The 19,545-nt window shown below is 35.9% G+C and overlaps 2 protein-coding genes across 2 annotated transcripts; one reads left to right on the forward strand and one right to left on the reverse strand.

Moving 5' to 3' along the window:
* Positions 1 to 832: 832 nt before the first annotated feature.
* On the reverse strand, positions 833 to 1,621 carry LOC133323758 (uncharacterized). The gene has a single exon (XM_061532679.1). The coding sequence runs from the start codon at positions 1,619 to 1,621 to the stop codon at positions 833 to 835; it is 789 nt and encodes a 262-aa protein (XP_061388663.1).
* A 10,399-nt stretch (positions 1,622 to 12,020) lies between these two features.
* On the forward strand, positions 12,021 to 15,911 carry LOC133323757 (putative odorant receptor 85d). The gene is made up of 3 exons (XM_061532678.1): positions 12,021 to 12,805; positions 15,329 to 15,533; positions 15,726 to 15,911. Exons 1-3 carry the CDS (start codon positions 12,021 to 12,023, stop codon positions 15,909 to 15,911), a joined length of 1,176 nt encoding a protein of 391 aa, XP_061388662.1.
* Positions 15,912 to 19,545: the final 3,634 nt, after the last annotated feature.

The following is a 19,545-nucleotide window of genomic DNA, read 5'->3' on the forward strand; positions in this document are numbered from 1 at the left end:
AAGACTAAGCCATGAATTCGACACCCGGTAGACATACATAATGTGCAATGATAAATACAATATGATGACATTATTTCTTCGATCCTAAAACAAATAATTTTCTCAATATATTTTGTTTTCGCTACAAACCGCTACACAGACTGATTTTGATATCATTTGATTTGTCGTGGTGTTTAGATTATGTATATATTATTTTTTCATATTTCGCGAAAGTGTGCAACTCTTTTCGATTATTATAATATCAGCATATTCATATTTTACAAATGAAGTCATGTGTCAAATTTTTGTTCAATATAATAAACGGCGTAATTATAAATTTTTACCCGCATCTACCAAAAATTTTATCACGAACGTATTCGGAATTTTTTCCATATATGTGTACCAAAAATTATTGATGTAGTACAAAAACAAAAAAGCCGACTTTTTGAAAATTGAATATTAAAAAATTGGCAATATTACCCATATACATATGTATATATATATATATAAATTAGGATTTTCATGAACTAAATGAAATGAGTAAATTTTTTATATCAAGGGGCCCAAATTAAAATAAAAAATCTATTTTTTCATTAATATAAAAATTTTATCTTGGACCGAAATGGATTAATATTTGAAATCAGTGTTAGTAGATGTTAAAGTGTTTTATGTTAAAATAAATTTCACTCCGAAGCACAGTGACAATGAACTGGACGCGCAAACTTAGTACCTTTTCTAAGATGTTTGGAAAAATTCCCAATAAAAGTACGTGGAATATAGGATTTCTTGCGCGGTGTATGATACAATATTATCGATTATTATCGATACAATGCCAAATTAATAAACTCTCAACTTACACATTCAACAAATTATGCCTTTCCAATACGATTTTTAGCTCCTTCATATCACTGTCATAATCCTTCGCTTTAAAATTGTCAATACGATAACAGAGATAGTCGTACTGCATAATTACCAAATAGATCGTACACATTAACAGCATATCGGAGCCGATGAAAAAACACGAAATCGTAAAACCACCCATTAATTGTGATAAATAGGCAACAGCATAACCAATTCCGCCAGATGCATCGAATGGATATACCATAATGTAGGGTGTACGTGCCACAAATTCCTTATTCTCCGCATCGCTGATCAAATATTCGATTGTCGACTGCACCAGCGGAAAGACAATAAACATCAGGGCAATGCTACAGTGTTGAATGCTCATGAATTTTGAGTGCCGCATAATATAGGCGTAGTGGTGGGTCAAACGAAACTCCTGGCGTTCCTTTAGAGTCTGGGGGAAAATCCGCTCAATGTCCTTGAGAACTGTGTAAAGCTTCTGGCGACCAATTGCCACAGATATGGTTTTGAAACAACCGTTCATGGCAAAAACTAAGTAGAGCATCCACTGAGTTGCGTGCACCGTATCGACAAACTCACCAAACACAGTGAACAAAACCTTCGTAAACCAACAGACTATAAAATTGATTACCAGAAAGATAAAGATACACTTCTCCTTGGTGGTCATGACATCATTTGCATCCCATTGAAATATCTTTATACCCACGACACTAAAACACCACAACGGTAAGCGAATGAAATCGTATAGTCGTAGAGAATTATCCGTGGCCAGAACCATTGCGATTCAAGGGAGAAAACACTTTGAAGGGCTAGTTCAATTTTATTATAACCCTCCAGCCAGTGTAGAATTCTTAATTATGGGTATGCTAACGGCAATTGACCTATAGATGATTACAGGGAAATAATTGCCAATTAGCCCTTTTTGTAGCAATGTTTGCAAACATTGTTTGGTATTTCGGGAACACAGACATCTGCACATTATCCCTTAAACAATTACAACTTTTTCTGCATTGTTTCTAAAATCGCTAAACATAGAAACTTTACGCGATATTGAACATTGTTGCTTGTATGGAACACATTTACATTAAAGTGAAACCGAAAACTAGAATCTAGTTTTAAAAAACCCACCACTACTAGTCCATTTATCGATTATTTTTCTTTAGATCAACTGACTATTTTAACATGGGGATGTTAGCTTGCATTACTTTTCAACTAATTTAAAATTAGTTATATTTGACTGATTTATAATTGGCTTGGAAATATCACTTATTTATAGGTCTAAAATAAATTAGCTTATATATATAGTACTAGCTGGAACCGTGGCGCTTCGATAGTATAGGGCCGGTGACTATATACATCGATAGTCCGGCGGCCCTCAAGTCTTTATAGTCGTGCACTATAAACTCAAATGCGGTTCGTGATTGCAAGGCTGCTCTACATGACATACGACGGAAGGTTAAATTATGTTGGGTTCCAAGACATAGAAACATAGAAGGGAATGAGATTGCCGACGACCTGAGAGATCTGTGCAACCGCCCATTGGTTATTTCATTGGCAGAATCCGCTTGATTTACGCGAGGTAGTCAGCAACAGATGGTCAAGAAAACCTGGTTGCAGAATCTCGAAAGCTATCTGGCCAGAATTCTCTCGCCGAAGAACTTCTTCGTTGTTGTCCCATAATAAGAGAGAGATTAAAATCATTGTGGGGATCATAACAGGTCACTGCAGGATTAGATCTCTCACTTCAAAATGGGACACCAACGGAGAGGATTACTGCCGTTTATGTGAGGACGACGGGGAGCTAGAAACAATTGAACATCGCTGAGTGGCAGAAGACACAGACAGTTTGAAAATATGAAATCAATCATCTAGCTTTCTTCTCCAAAATAGACCCCAAGAAGATCCTAGGCTTCGACAAAGAAATTATTTAAACTTGTAAGGAAAGTAGTAGAGTCGGACTGGGCCGACTATATGATACCCTTTACGACTTTGGGATATTCTAGATATGTATCCTAACAGACGTCGTCTTTCAAATGAACATTGACATGAAATTAAGCGAATTTAAATATGCGATCTTTATCTATAAGTAAATCGACTAAAATCAATCCCAACACGTGGCATTCTGCAACCTATTCCATACTTTGTAAATCAGGCACCCATGAATAGGTCCAAATTATATGTGGAAGCTATGCTATATTTAAATCTGAACCCATTTGAAGGAAACATGTCAGAGATTAATTTATATTAATTTCAGTACGTTTTGACAATCGGCCTAGGTATGGGTCTTTAGTACGCCATTTACTTAAAATCGGACGAAAGTATATATATATATATATATATATAAGCTATATGTAAATCTGAACCAATTTCAGGAAAACTTGACACACGAAAGGTTATAGTAACTGCAGTACATTGTACAAAATTGTGTGCCGATCGGCCAATCTTTGGGTCTTCAGTGCACAATTTAAATTAAATCGGTCGAAAATATATATTGAAGATATATCTAAATCTAAACCGATTTTCACGAAACTTAGCACGCATCATTCTGTACCTAATTCAGTACCCCATGCCAAATTTCGTGCAACTCGAAAGATATATAGGGACTTTGGAGCCCCAGTTACCTTAGATCGGACGAAAATATATATGGGAGCTATATATCAATCTGACCCGATTTTCTCGAAACTTGGCACATGTCATTCTGGACCTAATTCAGTACTCTATACCAAATTTCGTGCAAATCGAAAGACATATAGTGACTTTGGTGCCCCATTTACCTTAAATCGGACGAAAACATATATGGAAGCTATATCTAAATCTGAACCGATTTTCTTCCATTTCAATAGGGTTCGTCCTTGGGCTTGTGCAAATTTCATAGAAATCGGATTATAAATGCGACCTGTACTTTGTTTACAATTTAACATTTACAGACAGGCGGACGGACATGCATAAATCGACTCAGAAAGTGGTTCTATGCATATTCTCAAAAGGAACCATGTGTCTATCTCGTTTCCTTTTGCCTGTTACAAACATATGCACAAAAACATAAGAGCCTGTACCACAGTGTGGTGAAGGGTGTAAAAATATCGCGAAATTCCAATTGTATGACATCGAAAACTTAATGGTCCATTTTACATTGATCTCGGAACCAAAATATGCGATGAAAATACAAATAAGGATATAAGGTTCAAAGATATTAATTTTCTTAAAAAAATGCCATTTTGTGGAGGAGTTAACAGATAAAGGTGATCGACATTAACATGTCCTAAATAGCTATTTAGTAATCCAGCCCTCTTCTATTCATTTTTATGTACATAAAATTCACAAATTGTTGTTGTGTTAATGCGAGAATATAAAAATCCAAGACTTAGCTAATTTTTAAATTAAAATAAATATATATGGCAGGTGCATAGAGGTTTGTTAATAACTTTAGTAGGTGCAGCGAAGCGCCACTGGTGCAGCTGGTAACTTATAAAATACTTAACTGATTTAAAATAAATTCGAATTTCTGATATGTACATGTCATTGTGAAAAAAACCTCCATGTTTAGGTAAATTCGTTTCTTAGTTCCAATGAGCGATTCTTCCATAGTGACAAAGAATCATTTGCTATCATGACCCATGATCCATTCATAGTACGTTGCGAGATTTGTAAGATAAGATTCCTAATTTAAAATAACTCATCACGACCGATGATATTCTCTGTGGTTTTCGAACAAAAATATACAATGGCATGATACATTTTATTACAATTAAAGATTTTAATTGACAGTACCACAAGAAACGCGTAGCATATCTTTCGATTCGTTCTTAAGAAAATAAAAATTAAAATGTTCAAAACTAATTCATCGCATAGTCAACTCGTCAATAATAGCATCGTTTTGGAAAAAATATTTCGAAATCTGAAGCTGAAAGATCACCTTAAACTACTTCCTGTGTGTAGAGAATTTCACGAGACGTTGGTTCAATTTGTATGGCGTTCCACTTGCAAGGATCTAAAAGTCAATCAGCAAGGCGATCATTATTTTGTGAATTGCAATGGAAATGAAATTTGCCGAATGAAAGAGAAAGAAATGAACCAATTTCTAAATTTAAATCGTTTCAATGTCCAAAGACTAACACTATGTCACTGTACGAATGCGGCACTGCTTCGAATTATCGGAGAGTTCGAAAATCTCATCGCTTTGGAAATACTTCAGTGTAAAATTTCGAATGGAATTTTGGAAAGGTTGGCAACAAATTGTCATGATCTGAAAAGTTTGATTTTAGATCGCTGCAGTTGTGCCCATTGTAACGAAGATTTGGTCTTGGACCAAGAATTGAAAATAGAAACATTGGCAGGAATACCATCTCTGAGAGAGCTACGAATCGGCACTCGGTATTCCATCAAAACTAATTATGAAAGTCTAATCGACCTTGGCCATAAACTGAACCTAACGAAATTATCCATTAACTCTTCTTTAGTTGCTGAAAATACAGAAAATGTGAATCAGTTAATTCTATCAAAAATGAAGAATCTAAAAAGTTTAAATTTCGGCAGATTTTCAAATCGTGAAGCGTGGCTTTTATTTTTAGAACTGCATTTACCTCAATTGGCAAATCTGCAGTCTTTGGCATTATTCATAGATTTGGCCAATTGTGTTTTGATAACTGATGCCACACTAAAGGCTATTGCAGATTCCTGTCCTAGATTACAAAAACTTTCCTTCGAACAGTGCAAATTTCGTACTAAAAATTTCATCCTGCCGCCGTCACTCTCCCATCTGTCCCTGATATGGTGTCGAGGTGTAACATGGCAACATTTTACCGAGGTGTTACATGAATATTCGTTGCAAACTTTCGATACCATTAATTCTTATTACGATGACCATGAGATGGACCTATTGAATAGATCTCACACCCTACAAACTCTTAATGTGGAAACGTCTATTATTCAAGGTTTTGAAGAGATACTCGGCAATGGCGATTACAGTTTTCCCCAAGTTACAACATTAAATTGGCTTAACTCCGGTGAAGGAATTCACACATATCCCCAAGCAAAAACGCATCGTTTTTCTCAAATGTTTCCTCAACTCGAGACCTTACATTTGGAACAGGCGTATCTTCCGATCAAGGAGTTTCTACAATTGCCACGCCTACAAAACCTTAAAATATCTATGTTCCAAGACATGACATGGCCATATATGTTTAAACTCTTACAATCCACTAATCTGCAGCAATTAATCATCGAATTGCCAACAAATATTTGTACAGCTTTTTGTCCCATACTCTCAACGAACGCGGATCTGCATTTGAGCGTAATATCGTGGACGCCAGCTAAAAATTTAAAATATTTGGAAATTCCATTTACACTTTTTCGCACATCCATCGATTTTTGGCTTGATTTGCATTCGAAGTGTCCGACAATGAAATTGAAATTTTATACGAAATTCGCTTGTGAAATATTCTCAAAATTGTTTTTAAAAGTGTTGCTAAGTCATTGGAAAATTGTCGGCTCTTTAAAAACCATTAACATATGCAATAATGAAATGGGTAAGTTAATATAACAAATCTTCCTACCAAGATCAGTTAATGCTTCTTCTTCCCGCCTGTATATGGAAACAAAATGGAGATCGCAGATCTATTCAATTTCTTGATACGTTGTCCTGTTTTGAATAAAGAAAAAATATTGCCTTTTTTCTTCCATTTCAGATTGTACCGAACTACGAAAAGCCTCCTTCGATGTTATGCGTGATAACGAATTTCTATGTGACTCCAAGGGACAGTATTTCATTACCATTTAAGTATTGTTCAGTATTATGTAATACTCCATATTATTATTATTATTGCATTATATTGTTATTGTTATTTAAGAACTTTAAAAATGCAAATAAAATTGCATACCCTTTTATGGAGGGTATATTAGGTTTGTTTTTCATTTGTAACACATCGAAATATTATTTTTCGAACCCTATATATATGCCTCTTGAGCTGGGGTATCCCCATCCATTCTCACCACATGACATAGCGCCAACGTAGTCGCTGCAGCTCCTTATGTCTGACTATGTCGATCTCCGAGAATAGATCGTATAGCTCATGGTTCATTCGACGGCGATATTCACCGTGGAGGCAGATCAGGCTATAGATCTTTCGGAGAATTTTTCTCTCAAACACTCCAAGAGCTGCCACATCTGCTTGCGCAAGTACCCATGCTTCTGATTCACACAACATGACTGGTAAAATCAGCGTCTTGTAGAGTGTGAGTTTGATTTGGGGGGAGGTGGCCTTGTTTATAAACTGCTTACTTAGACCATAGTAGCATCTGTTGACCATCATAATCTTTCTCCGAATTACAAAACTGATGTCATTCGTTCTATTTATGGCGGTACCAAGGTATATAAAATCTTTGACTACCTCGAAGCTGTAGTTCTAACGTTCCGAGTCTACTAGACGTCTTGCGCGTTGATACCATCAGCTTGGTCTTCTTGTCATTTACTGGCAGACTCCTTCTCAATTTGTTCAAAGGCAGCTGTTATCCCTCGCAATGTTCGACCCATTATGTCGATGTCATCGGCGTAGGCGAGTAACATATGCTGTTTGGTGTACAGAGTGTCATTTCTGTTCACATTTGCATCTCGTATGACCTTTTCCAGCAGGATGTTAAACAGGTCACACGACAAACTGTCACCTTATCTGAATCCTCGTTCGGTATTGATGAACTCCGAGAGATACTTTCCGACTTTAACTGCTTACATTGTGCCAGTTAAAGTTATCCTGCATAGATGTATTAATTTTGCAGAAATGGCGAACGCAGGCATGTCGAATGTAGATTTATAGTCGACGAATAGGTGAAATGTGTCCAGGTGTTTTTCGTGGGTCTTTTCCAGGATTTGGCGCAGTATAAAAATCTGGTCAATGGTGGATTTGCCAGGTCTGAAACGGTATTGGTATGGTCCAATAATGTCATTGACCATTGGCTTCAGTCGTTCACACAGCGCGCTGTATAGCACTTTATATGCATTGGGAAGGAGACTTATTCCTCCACACATATTGTCTTGTCTCCTATTTAGTGAACGGGATACAAGATCCTAACCAGCATCTGATTACCAGTCTTGAATAGTGCGGCCATCGGCACTTGCTGCTTTATTATTCTTCAGCCGATTGATTGCTACTCCGATCCCATCTTGGCTAGGTGGTATACACTCTACACCGTCATCTCATATTGGTTCTGTGGTATCTTCCTCACCGCAACTTTTCGATACCAGAAACTTTTCAAAATGCTCCTTCCAGATCTTCAACACGCTGTCTGTATCTATCACCAGGTATCCATCTTCTTCTCTACAGGAGGATGTGCCTGCACCAAAGCCTTCGGTTTGGTGTTTTACTCGTTGGTAAAATTTTCGGACCTCATTCTAACTTCTGTGCATCTCGATTTGTTCACGCATCTCGATTTTTCTTGATATTTCTTCTTTTTTCTGAACATACGTTTCACCTCTCTCCTTTTCTCCTGATAATTCTCCATTGCATTACGGGTTTGCTACTGTCACCAGGGTTGCCCTATACGCTGCGTTTTGTACATCACACATTGGCGCCTACAAGTCCGAATCGATATTCGCTCCTCAGATCGATCGAACGTCTAAAACACTGGATGAATGCCTTCCGTCTATCACAACATGATCAATTTAATTTCTCCTTGTCAGATCTGGAGAATTCCAGGTTTTCCTGTGTATATCGAGAAGTTTGAATCTGGGGCTGCTAACTATCATGTTTTTTGCTGCCGTGAAGTCAATCAACCTCATACCGTTGACGGATGTTTCTTCATGAAGGCTGAATTTTCCGACGGTAGGGCCAAAAATACGTTCCCTTCCGATTTTTGCAGTAAAATCTAATAGCAGAATTGTAATGTCATGGCCAGGGCAGCCATTCATATGCTGTTTCTAGGCGCTCGTAAAATATGCTGAATTACTTAACTGGTTGTTGTTGTCAAAAGTTGTATGCGGACAATTGTTTTTCCCTGTTGAAAGGATGTTAAAACATTGATTAGTTTTAATTGGGTTTAATGTGTGTCTGTGTGGGAGGGTTGTGTGATTAGGATGGATGTAGGTGCTGGTGAGGTTGATTGGTGGATTATTGCTTTGGAATTGGGATAGTGTGTTATATTAATTGGGGGTGTGTGGTTGGATGAATGTGGTATGGTGTATGGTAAATTATATTATATAAGTTAACAACAAACACATTAACAGCTATCATAGCAATTGTGTCCACAATGCAAATCCATGAGAACCACCCAACTCAAACGAACTCTTACCAACAAGGCGGATCGTATTGCATTGTCAGGTGTTGTCCACATCGTGGGAAACGCTGAAAATGCAGAACGTGTAAACGAGAATGCTGCCCAATTAGGTTAGCTTATTAATAAGATAATAGAATGTTGTGTGCCCAAATTTAACTTTCGATAAAGTAAAACGTGCTAAAAACACATCTGACGTTTTTTTTTTAAATTAAAAGTAAAATATTATTATTATTTATTTATTTTTATTTTTTTTTTTTTTTTTTTGCTATTTGAGGATAATCTGTTGGTAATTGCAGAAATTGGAGCATGTCCAAAGATCCACAGGGCGTACGTCTGTGGGATTATTTGGCGGCTTCTTGGACCGTTCGGGTATTCAGCTGCTTCAGACCTGCCGCTATTGATAATCTGTTAACGTCAGTTGGTATTACGTCTTGGATGTCCGGGCGGAAGTGCATGAGGTCCTTCCTCCATTACTATGTGATGGTTGTTGTGACTAGGCCGATGGCAAGCCAGGAGGAAGTGGCTAGCAAGCAACACCTTATGTTGCCGTACCGACAGTATCCTCGTCTCGTCATGTAAATTATCCACGCTCGGCATCAAAACACAGCGGGTAGCAATTTGAGGGCACTATTCTCTGCAACTTGGAAACTGGGACTGAGAGACTTATGGCCTTATATGTCGCTACTATGGTTTCCTTGTCTTTTCCCCAATACGTTCCTGTCAGCGCTTTTAGGGCCTTATTTTTTGTCTGGATTTCTTTTTAATGTACGCTGCTTGTTTGGTGAAATTTAGAAGTTTGTCGAAAATAAAACTCAGGAGCTTGGGATGTTGGGCAGTCAGAATTGTTCCATCATCGACTTTTATGTCAATTTCTAGCCTTAGTTCACTCATCCATGAGGTGAATAAGGTAGCCGTGGATTTTGACGGCGATATAGTCAACATTCTTTCCTGCATGAAAGTTGATGTGGCTGACAGGTAGGTGTTTAGTCTGGCACTAATTTCATCAATGTCTACTCCCGAAGACATGATTTTGCAATCATTAGCATTTGAAACTAAACCATGTAGGGGTAATTTCGGCTTCCAGCTTTAGATTTGACGTACATTTGTATTATACTGATTTGGTTCAAAGAACCATGGGGTCTGAAATCAATATTTCACGTGAATATACCCTCATTAGGGTGAGGATATAAAACGGGTTTATAATTCCCACATTCTGAAACAAGTGCTTCATGAGATGATGCATTGTCTGCAAGTAAGATCGCTTATTCCCGATAAGTTATTTTCTTTTTACTACTTGTGGAACAAACGATGCATCCAATAATTTTTGAGGAGGGTTTTTATTAAATATCGAGATTTACTACAACAATATTTAGCTTTCTGTCGCTGAATTTGTTGTGCGTAAATGTTTCTTCGATATTGAAATGATATTGACCTCCAAACTTTATTTTGGTGGAAGCTGTGTCTACTTTAATGTAAAAAAATGTGTAAAAACGGATTGAGGCGAACCAGTTTTCTAATGTTCTCTATCGATTTGAGATTAAGCCACTCATTTCACGGTCTTCGTGTCAAAGTAAAACTAGAAGCCAAGAAAATGGGGACTAAGCCCCTTATGCATCATTTTTCAAAATTTTAACTCTACCTACCTTTAAATGATGCTGACATTTTGAAGCTCGATTTTGAGTGTTTTTTTTTTAAATTTTACTTCTTACTTTAATACGCACACAGGAGAAATACTCACCCGAAGGTGAGAATTTTGTGCCAAATTTCAAATTTCTAAAAACCTATTTTTCGGGCCAAATTTTTAGATCTGTCAACTGAATGATATGGGTACCCGCGATCAGTAAGGTTTTTAACATTTCGGATGATATACAATCTTCTTCGTGAAAATCCATCTACTAGAACGGCGGGAACTGGCCTTCCAAAAACACGAAATTTGGCAAAAAAAAAAAATTTGAAAATATCGCGGATTTATTTGCGTTTTCTGTGGATAATTTTCGTTTCAATAAATGACCTGTTACGGATTTTGTACTTTTGCGAAAAGAGAGCATTAAAATCTTCAGTCGAAAGAGAGATGAAGCCAATTTATGTCAAAAATAAATTGTGCTGGGTCATCCATGGTTCTTAAAGGACCGGGTTGAAATCGGTATAGATCGATGTATTTTTTTAGAGTGCACACCGGAATCGGATGCGCGTTAATGACATATGTAGTTTTCGGAAATTATTCGCGTTTTATGAGTTTTTGGGTACTTCAATGCAACATGTAGTACATCTTAGCCGTCAAATGAAATTTCGCAAAATATATGGATTGGAAGATAAACTTCAGTACGTCCTGGATAATTTTAAGATGTATTCCTATTTATAGAACCCCAAGATTTATCGGAAGGTTCTTGATATAATCCGCAAGGCGTATACTTATACACAAAAAGTGATTATTTTTATATATGTAAATTTTTCGGCGAAATTCGGGTAAAATAGCAGAATAACCCCAACATTTTTGTCTGAAATTTCTTATATAAAAATATGGATGAGAAAGTAACAGACACTCCGTATTATAGAATATGCAATGATTTGGGAATCACAGTTCGGATTATCGAGATTTTACTGTACCTGCTTTAATTGGTTTTATTGGAGAGCCTAAAGAGTTCAGATTAAAACCGTCTATGTGTGTACCTTTTAATTAGTGGTCCATGTGCAAAATTTCCGAATACTTTGAACGTGCAACTTAATTATGCAATATTTGCCAACATTCCTGCAAAGAGCATATCGTTAATTGGCAATTTTCTTTGTAATTATCTATAAGTCAATTACATTTGCATACCCATAATTAAAAATACTCCTTTGGAATTGAACTATAGCACGGCCATGGCAAGTGAACTAGACCCTCATAGTGTTATTCTCATTCAATCGCAATGGTACTGGCATCGGATAATTCTCTAACTCTGTTCGATTTCATACGTTTGCCGTTGAAATTTTATAGTGCTGTCGGTATAAAGATGTTCGAATGGAATGCTGATGACTCCATGACAATCACGGAGAAGTGCATCTTTGTGTTGCTGGGTGTCAATTTCACGTTCTGTTTCTTTGCCAAGGGCCTGTTCTTTGTGTTTGGCGAATTCGTCGATGCGGTGCATGCAACTCAGTGGATTCTCTATTTTATGTTTGCCATGAACGGCTGTTTCAAAACCATGTCCGTGGCTATTGGTCGCAAAAAGATCTACACCGCTCTCAAGGATATGGAACGAATGTTCCCTGAGACACTCAAGGAACGTCAGGAGTTTCGGTTAGCCCAGAACTACGCCTATATTATGCGACACGCAAAGTTCATGAGCTTTCAGCACTTTGGCGCTGCTGCGATGTTTATTGCCTTTCCGGTGGTCCAGTCGTCTATTGAATATTTGAGACGCGACGACGAGAATGCTGGGTTTGTGCCACGCACAATCTACGTAATGGTATATCCATTCGATGCATCCCGCGGAATTGGTTATGTCTTCGCCTATGTCACACAATTTATTGGTGGGTTTAGCGTGTCGTGTCACTTTGTCGGCTCCGATATGCTGTTAATGTGTGCCACTTATTTGGTAATTATACAATTCGACTATCTTTGTTATCGCATTGAAAATTTTAAATCGACGGGTTATGACAGCGATATAAAGGAGCTGAAAATAATATTGGAAAGACATAATTTGTTGAATGTGTAAGTTGAGCAAATCATTAACACTAGATCCTATTTTATTTAAAACCTTCATATTAAGTAAAGAAAAAAAACACAAAAATTGTCTCCAATGAAATTTTGTCTAAAGGTTGCATACCCCGTAGACTCGTGAGTTTCGCATTATCGAATATGCTATACCTATTTTCACCAATGACACATAGAATGGTTTATAAGTTAACCGCATAGAAGCAAATTTATTGGTCGCATCAAGCCCAGCCAACATCCAAGTAGCACGGGAGATAAGAACATGAGATGTAAATTTGTAAAACTGTCGAAAATACTTTTTTGGGATAGGAAAACTTCAATATTAATATTTTTGGTACGAAGAGTTTTTACTCACAGAGAATCATAGAGAGATTAAATTATAGTCTATTTGAAACGGAATGACAAATGTAATATACATAACATTTTACGGTGGATAATTTTAAAAAATGCTGAATTCTTTAAACTCTTGACGACGGAAAATCTAAATTAGTCAAAAACCGCAAAATATCGCAAATCGGCTTACTTAAGCTTACTCTTTACAGTAATCTTAGTTGCAACATTCAGGATTTCAGTTTTACCCGTTCACCAAAGTCCAAATTGTACAAAATTTAGAACTATTTGTTATTTTTCATAGACGTAAGTACGAGTTTCCAAAACTTCCTCATTTCTACACTCCAAAAGTAATTTTAATCATAAATTTCAAGATTCCAGCCCTATCCGCACACACAGATCCGCATTGTACTATATTTAGTACCATTTAGTACTTTACGTACCCATAAATGTGAATATCCTAAACTACCTCAAACATGTTTCTAGCAGTAATCTTAATGTAAATTTCAGGTTTTCATTCCTATCCGTTCCACCAAAACTAAATTGTACCAAGTTTAGTATTATTTAGGACACATAATTACGAAATTACAGCCATGTCTCAATCCTATGTTCTAACACTAATTTTAAGTCCAAATTTCAGGATTTCAGCCCTATTCGTTCACACCAAAACATATTGTAATATATTTGGTACCATTTAGTACTTTTTGTTTGAATAATTAATAATTTCCTAAACTACCTCAATCCTATACTACAAAATTCGGTGGTCTAGCTCTATCCGTTCACACAAAATCAAATTGTACCAAATCTAGCGCCGATTAGTACTTTTTTAACACATAAATATTAGGTTGGGGAAAGAGAAACTCATTATGAAAATTTCCATAAAATCAAAGAAATTATCGAAGTTGACCGGCATGTTAGCAGTCGTAACATCGCCCAGGAGCTAAAAATCGACCATAAAACTATTTTAAACCATTTTCACAAACCTGGATTCAAAAATAAGCTCGATGTTTGGGTGCCATACCAATTAACTGAAAAAACCTTGGCCAAACGGAATGAGATAGATAGGACAACGCTAGGCCACATACATCTACAGTAACTCGCCAGAAACTTCGGAAGCTTGGTTGGAAAGTTTTAATGCATCCGCCATACAGTCCTCACTTGTCACCAAGCGGTTATTAAATTTTTCATGCATTGTATTGGTAAAAATCATACAACAAAACGGTACATATTTGGCCCAAATCGGACATTCCGAAGCACGTTAAATAAAGCCCTATAGTTCGTATTTAAAAAAAAAAAAAGATTTGTTTTCCCCCAACCAAATACAAATTTCCAAAGTTATCTCTATAGCTCAATCCTCAACAGTCCTGAATTTAAGGTTTTCAGCTCTATCCGTTCACTCAAAATCCAAATTGCCCTAAATTTAGTACTATTTAGCATTTCTCGTACGATTTTTAATCTACATCAATTCTGACTCCAATAGTAATCCGTATTCTTATTTTCAGGATCCCATCTCTGTACACTCAACTTGATTGCAAATACCTGTATTCCATATAAAATTTCAAGATTCTAGCTATATATGTTCCATGTATATAGAATTAGAACTAAATTTAGTAAAGTTTAGTACTTTTCGTACACTTATCGAATTCGAATTTTGTACATCATTCTAACTTTCCATCAGTGAGCCACATTCCAAATTTCAGAATTCGAGCTCTTCCCGTTTGCCTAATACATGTGATACCATATTTAGTATATTTTAGTACATTTCGTACCCTTCTAGTTCGAATTTCAGCCTTATCTCACACCTATACACCAACAATAACCCACACTCAAAAGATCATCGCCCCTTTCGTCTCTGCGATAATCTTCCAGTCACTCACTCACTTATCTAATTTTCGACATATATCAGATTTAGACAGTAAAATTGGTCGACCCACCCTCCGCACACCTTGAAAAACCCTTTTATGCCATAGCGAACAAATTTCAGGATAAATGTATGTAGTATACACATATGGGGGTATATATATGTATATTTGTCGGAAATGCATGGCGGCACGACATCACTTTTATGTGTTGCCATTAGACCTATTAACAAGCAACAACTTCTATACGATTCTGGTCGATATTTCCCCCGTGGAACGGTAATCTATAAAATCTTTCAATTTGAACAATTTCATTTATTTTTTATTTCAGAGTTGCCGAGACGGTTAATGGAGTTTTCAGCTTTTCCATATTGTTGAACTACATGATCTCCATATTTATTATCGTTATGATTTCGATACAAATTGCAAAAGGTTCCGACTTGGATTTGAATATGATAAAATTTGTTGGATTTTTTGTTTCAGCTTCATCTCAAGTCTACTATATTTGTATGCTAGGACAGCGGTTAATTGACAACGTATGTAATACAATACCAGCTTCTTCTCTAGCTGGCTGGACGAAAAAGTGATGGAAATGAAGAGAGTTTGGCATGTTACACACAGTTCGATCACTTAACTTCGTCTCCTTTGATAATATGTTAAATTTTTATAAATATACATATATGCATATGTATATATTATAAACATACACATTTTCTTCGCCCTTATAGAGCTCCCGAGTTAGCGAATCATTAATCGGTCAGGAATGGTATGCGACAGATGTTCGTTATCAACGTTTGCTTGTATTGGCCATAGCCCGTTCGCAGAGGCCAGCTCATTTGACAGCATTTAAGTTCTTTACCATTTCAATTGAAAGTTATGGCAATGTAAGTTTATTATCAATTTCCATTTTATAAAAAAAAAACAATAAGGAAAGTTCAAAAGTCGGACTAGTCGGTTCTGTCCGACTTTTGAATTTTTTTTGATACCCTTCACCATCTTGGGAGAGATGTTAATATCTACTATATTCGGTAGATAGAACAGACATAGAATCATTGGAGGACCCTGGAGATGGAATCGGGCGAAATGAAATGCGTGTGCGTGAAATGTCCAATTATAAAAACCCACATACACATGCCATTCTTTGGTGTACCATTTGAATGAAATCAAGTAAAATTATGTATAGTAGCTATATATAAACACATGGACCTAATTGAGCAACCGTTGCATACACCATTTGTCTTTTGTTATCACTGTATATTCAATATAATACCCTTTGCCAAAATTCGTGTAAATCGAACACACATAAGCCTTTCGGTGCACCATTTACATAAAAGAAAAATGTTCTTACTCCGAAACCGTTCGCGATCAAATTTTTGGTTGATGCGCGCAAAAGTTATCGAGGTTTTAATTTTGGGATAAGAAAAAAATCTTAAAATTACGGCGTTGATATATATCTTCCTCCGTAAAATAAGAATATGAATATATTATAACAATCACGATAAAGTTGCACATATTCGCGATATATGAGAAAAATAAAAAATATATAGCAGATTACATCAATATTTTCAATATATTAATGACATACACACACCTTCCGATAAATCTTAGAATTCTATAAATAGGAATAAATCTTTAAATAAAATAATCGCGTAATTCTCAAAATCATTTGATGCGCATGCGGTTTCCAGGAAGTACAGAAGTTTATCTTCCAATCCATATATATTTTTCGAAATTTCATTTGACGGCTAAGATGTGCCACACGTTACATTGAAGTACCCAAAAAATCGTAAAACGCGAATAATTTCCGAAAACTCCATATGCCATTAACGCGCATCTGATTTCGGTGTGCACCCTAAAAAAATACATCGATCAATACCGATTTCAATGTGTTCCATTAAGAACCATGGATGTGCCAGCTCACACTATTTTTGAGATAAATTGCGTCTAAATCGCGTAATTCTCAAAATCATTTGATGTGCATGCGGTTTCCAAGAAGTACTGAAGTTTATCTTCCAATCCATATATATTTTGCGAAATTTCATTTGACGACTAAGATGTGCCGCACGTTACATTGAAGTACATAAAAAATCGTAAAACGCGAATAATTTCCGAAAACTCCATATGCCATTAACGCGCATCCAATTTCGGTGTGCACCCTAAAAAAATACATCGATCTATACCATTTCAATGTGGTCCATTAAGAACCATGGATGTGCCAGCACAATCTATTTTTGAGATAAATTGCGTACATCTCTCTTTCGGCTGAAGTTTTTAAAGTTCTCTTTTCGAAAAAGATCAAAATCCGTATGAGGTCATTTATTGAAGCGGAAATGATACACAGAAAACGCAAGTAAATCCGCGATATTTTCAAAAACATTTTTTGCCAAATTTCGTGTTTTTGGAAGGCCAGTTCCCGCCGTTCTAGTAGATGGATTTTGACGAAGAAGATTTTATATCATCCGAAACGTAAAAAAACCTTATTGATCGCGGGTACCCATATCATTCAGTTGACAGATCTAAAAATTTAGCCCGAAAAATAGGTTTTTTAGAAATTTGATCGCACAAAATTCGCATCTTCGGATGAGTATTACTCTGAAGCTGTGCATACTACATACACAAAAGACATATCAAATTACGCAGATTCGCGACTACAATAATCTTATAATCGATTTTTATAAATTCCTGTTTGCGTATTGAAGCTAGAAGTAAAATTAAAAAAAAAAAACACTCAAAATCGAGCTTCAAAATGTCAGCATCATTTAAATGTCAGCAGTTAAAATGTTAAAAAATGATACATAAGGGGCGTAGTCCCCATTTTGTTGGCTTCTAGTTTTATTTTGACACGAAGACCGTGCAATGAGTGGCTTAGTCACAAATCGATAGAGAACATAAAAAAACTGGTTCGCCTCAACCTGTTTTTACACATTTTTTTACATTAAAGTAGACACAGCATTCAACAAAATTAAGTTTGGAGGTCAATATCATGAACAGCTTGCAACGACAGACCAATTAACCCAAAACTATTCACTGTTTTTCATTTACTTAAGTAGTTCCCGAGTTATAAAGGGGTGAACCTCCGCTTCAGCTATGTTAAAAAATTGGCAATATTGCCCATATAAGACCTATGTCAAAATCTAATCTGATTTCAACAAACCGTATCACACATAATTTTTTCTCAATTGCATTCGCTATGCAAAATTTTGCTCAATCCACTATAGGTCAAATTACCACTTTTTCTGTGCAAAATTAATAGCGGCAACAAAATAATAGTTTTCGTCATGAAATTTGGACCAACGGATTTTTTTGTTACTAGAATTGTTATTGTTGGATTTGGAAGAAATCGGTTCAGAATTGGATATATCTCATCCGATTTCAGGTTTAAGATGCACCAAATCGGTAATATACAACGGATGGCGATGAAATTTGGTTTGTACGATGTTTTTTTTTTTTTGTCTGAAAGTAAGTGTGTCGAATTTGGTTCAAAGCGGTTCAGGTTTAAATATAGCTCCAATATGTATGTTCTATCGTAAAATTGAGTTTGCTTGTTTTATAGGCTAAAAATAACTCAGAAACATTTGGTTCAGATCGGGCCAGATTTAGTTATAACATCCATATATACGACTTTACGTTTAAACCACGTCAAAATCACAATATACACCCGATCATAACGAAAATCAGAAAGATTCAAATCGTATCTGATTTAGATATAGCTCTCATATATATCTTCTATCCTATTTCAACTTAAACCACTTGTTTGCATTATATCGCCCTTTTGAAAAGTTATATTCTAGAAGGAAAGCTACAGCTTCACAGTGGAATAAGCTATTGGGGATCTTGGGGTGTCACGTTTCTCAGTTGAAAGGTCAGAAGCTTCTTCTTTTTTACCAAATTCCAAGCTTTTATTAGGTGCCACTTTTTTTGGACAAATCTTAAGCAAAAACATTTAAATCCGAATTTAGCCATTCATGATTTTTGTCTTTGAAAACATTCATGTTTCTGTGAAATTTTTACCAGTTTTGTGCTAATTTTAAGCAAAATAAATGTACTATTTGCTTTAAAAATTTCTCTCTTTCATCTGAAATGTTGTCGACATCAATTTTGTTTACTATATGTTTGAAACAGCAGCAGCTTTTTTTTTTTGTTACCTTCTTTTCGCCATATTTCAAAAAAATCGATTTTTTATACGGAGGTTGCCTAGAAAAAGAGACATTGCATGCAAAACGCAAACTCATTACTTATCACTTAATTGGGACATTTTTTTAATAGCTTACTGAAAGTCAATCTATCAAATTACTTTAACTCTTTAAAGTCTTCATATGTTAAAGGGTTATTTTCAAGTATAGTGTCGCAAACATAAAAATGTTTTGATTTATTATAAATATGCTCACTTGTATCTATATTTTCCATTTTACACTAATTAATTATTGCAAGCACAATCGAAATAATACGCACTCAAAGTTGACTAAGCACCACAGAATAGAATTAAACTAAATTGTATTGAGCGACTTTCACGGCCTGATGTGTAACGGTACTTTATATTAAGCACTA

This window comes from Musca vetustissima, unplaced genomic scaffold (assembly GCF_032173495.1).
Source record: "Musca vetustissima isolate MV318-11 ecotype Yass unplaced genomic scaffold, APGP_CSIRO_Mvet_v1 utg4151, whole genome shotgun sequence".
NCBI classification, from domain to species: Eukaryota; Metazoa; Arthropoda; class Insecta; order Diptera; family Muscidae; genus Musca; species Musca vetustissima.

What these genes read in the sequence shown, in the direction of transcription:
- LOC133323758 (XM_061532679.1), bottom strand. Translation starts at nt 1,621, where the DNA reads ATGGTTCTGGCCACGGATAATTCTCTACGACTATACGATTTCATTCGC.
- LOC133323757 (XM_061532678.1), top strand. Translation starts at nt 12,021, where the DNA reads ATGGTACTGGCATCGGATAATTCTCTAACTCTGTTCGATTTCATACGT. An exon ending in AGACATAATTTGTTGAATGT is followed by an intron (nt 12,806 to 15,328) that starts GTAAGTTGAGCA and finishes TTTTTATTTCAG; the next exon opens with AGTTGCCGAGACGGTTAATG. An exon ending in GACAGCGGTTAATTGACAAC is followed by an intron (nt 15,534 to 15,725) that starts GTATGTAATACA and finishes TCGCCCTTATAG; the next exon opens with AGCTCCCGAGTTAGCGAATC.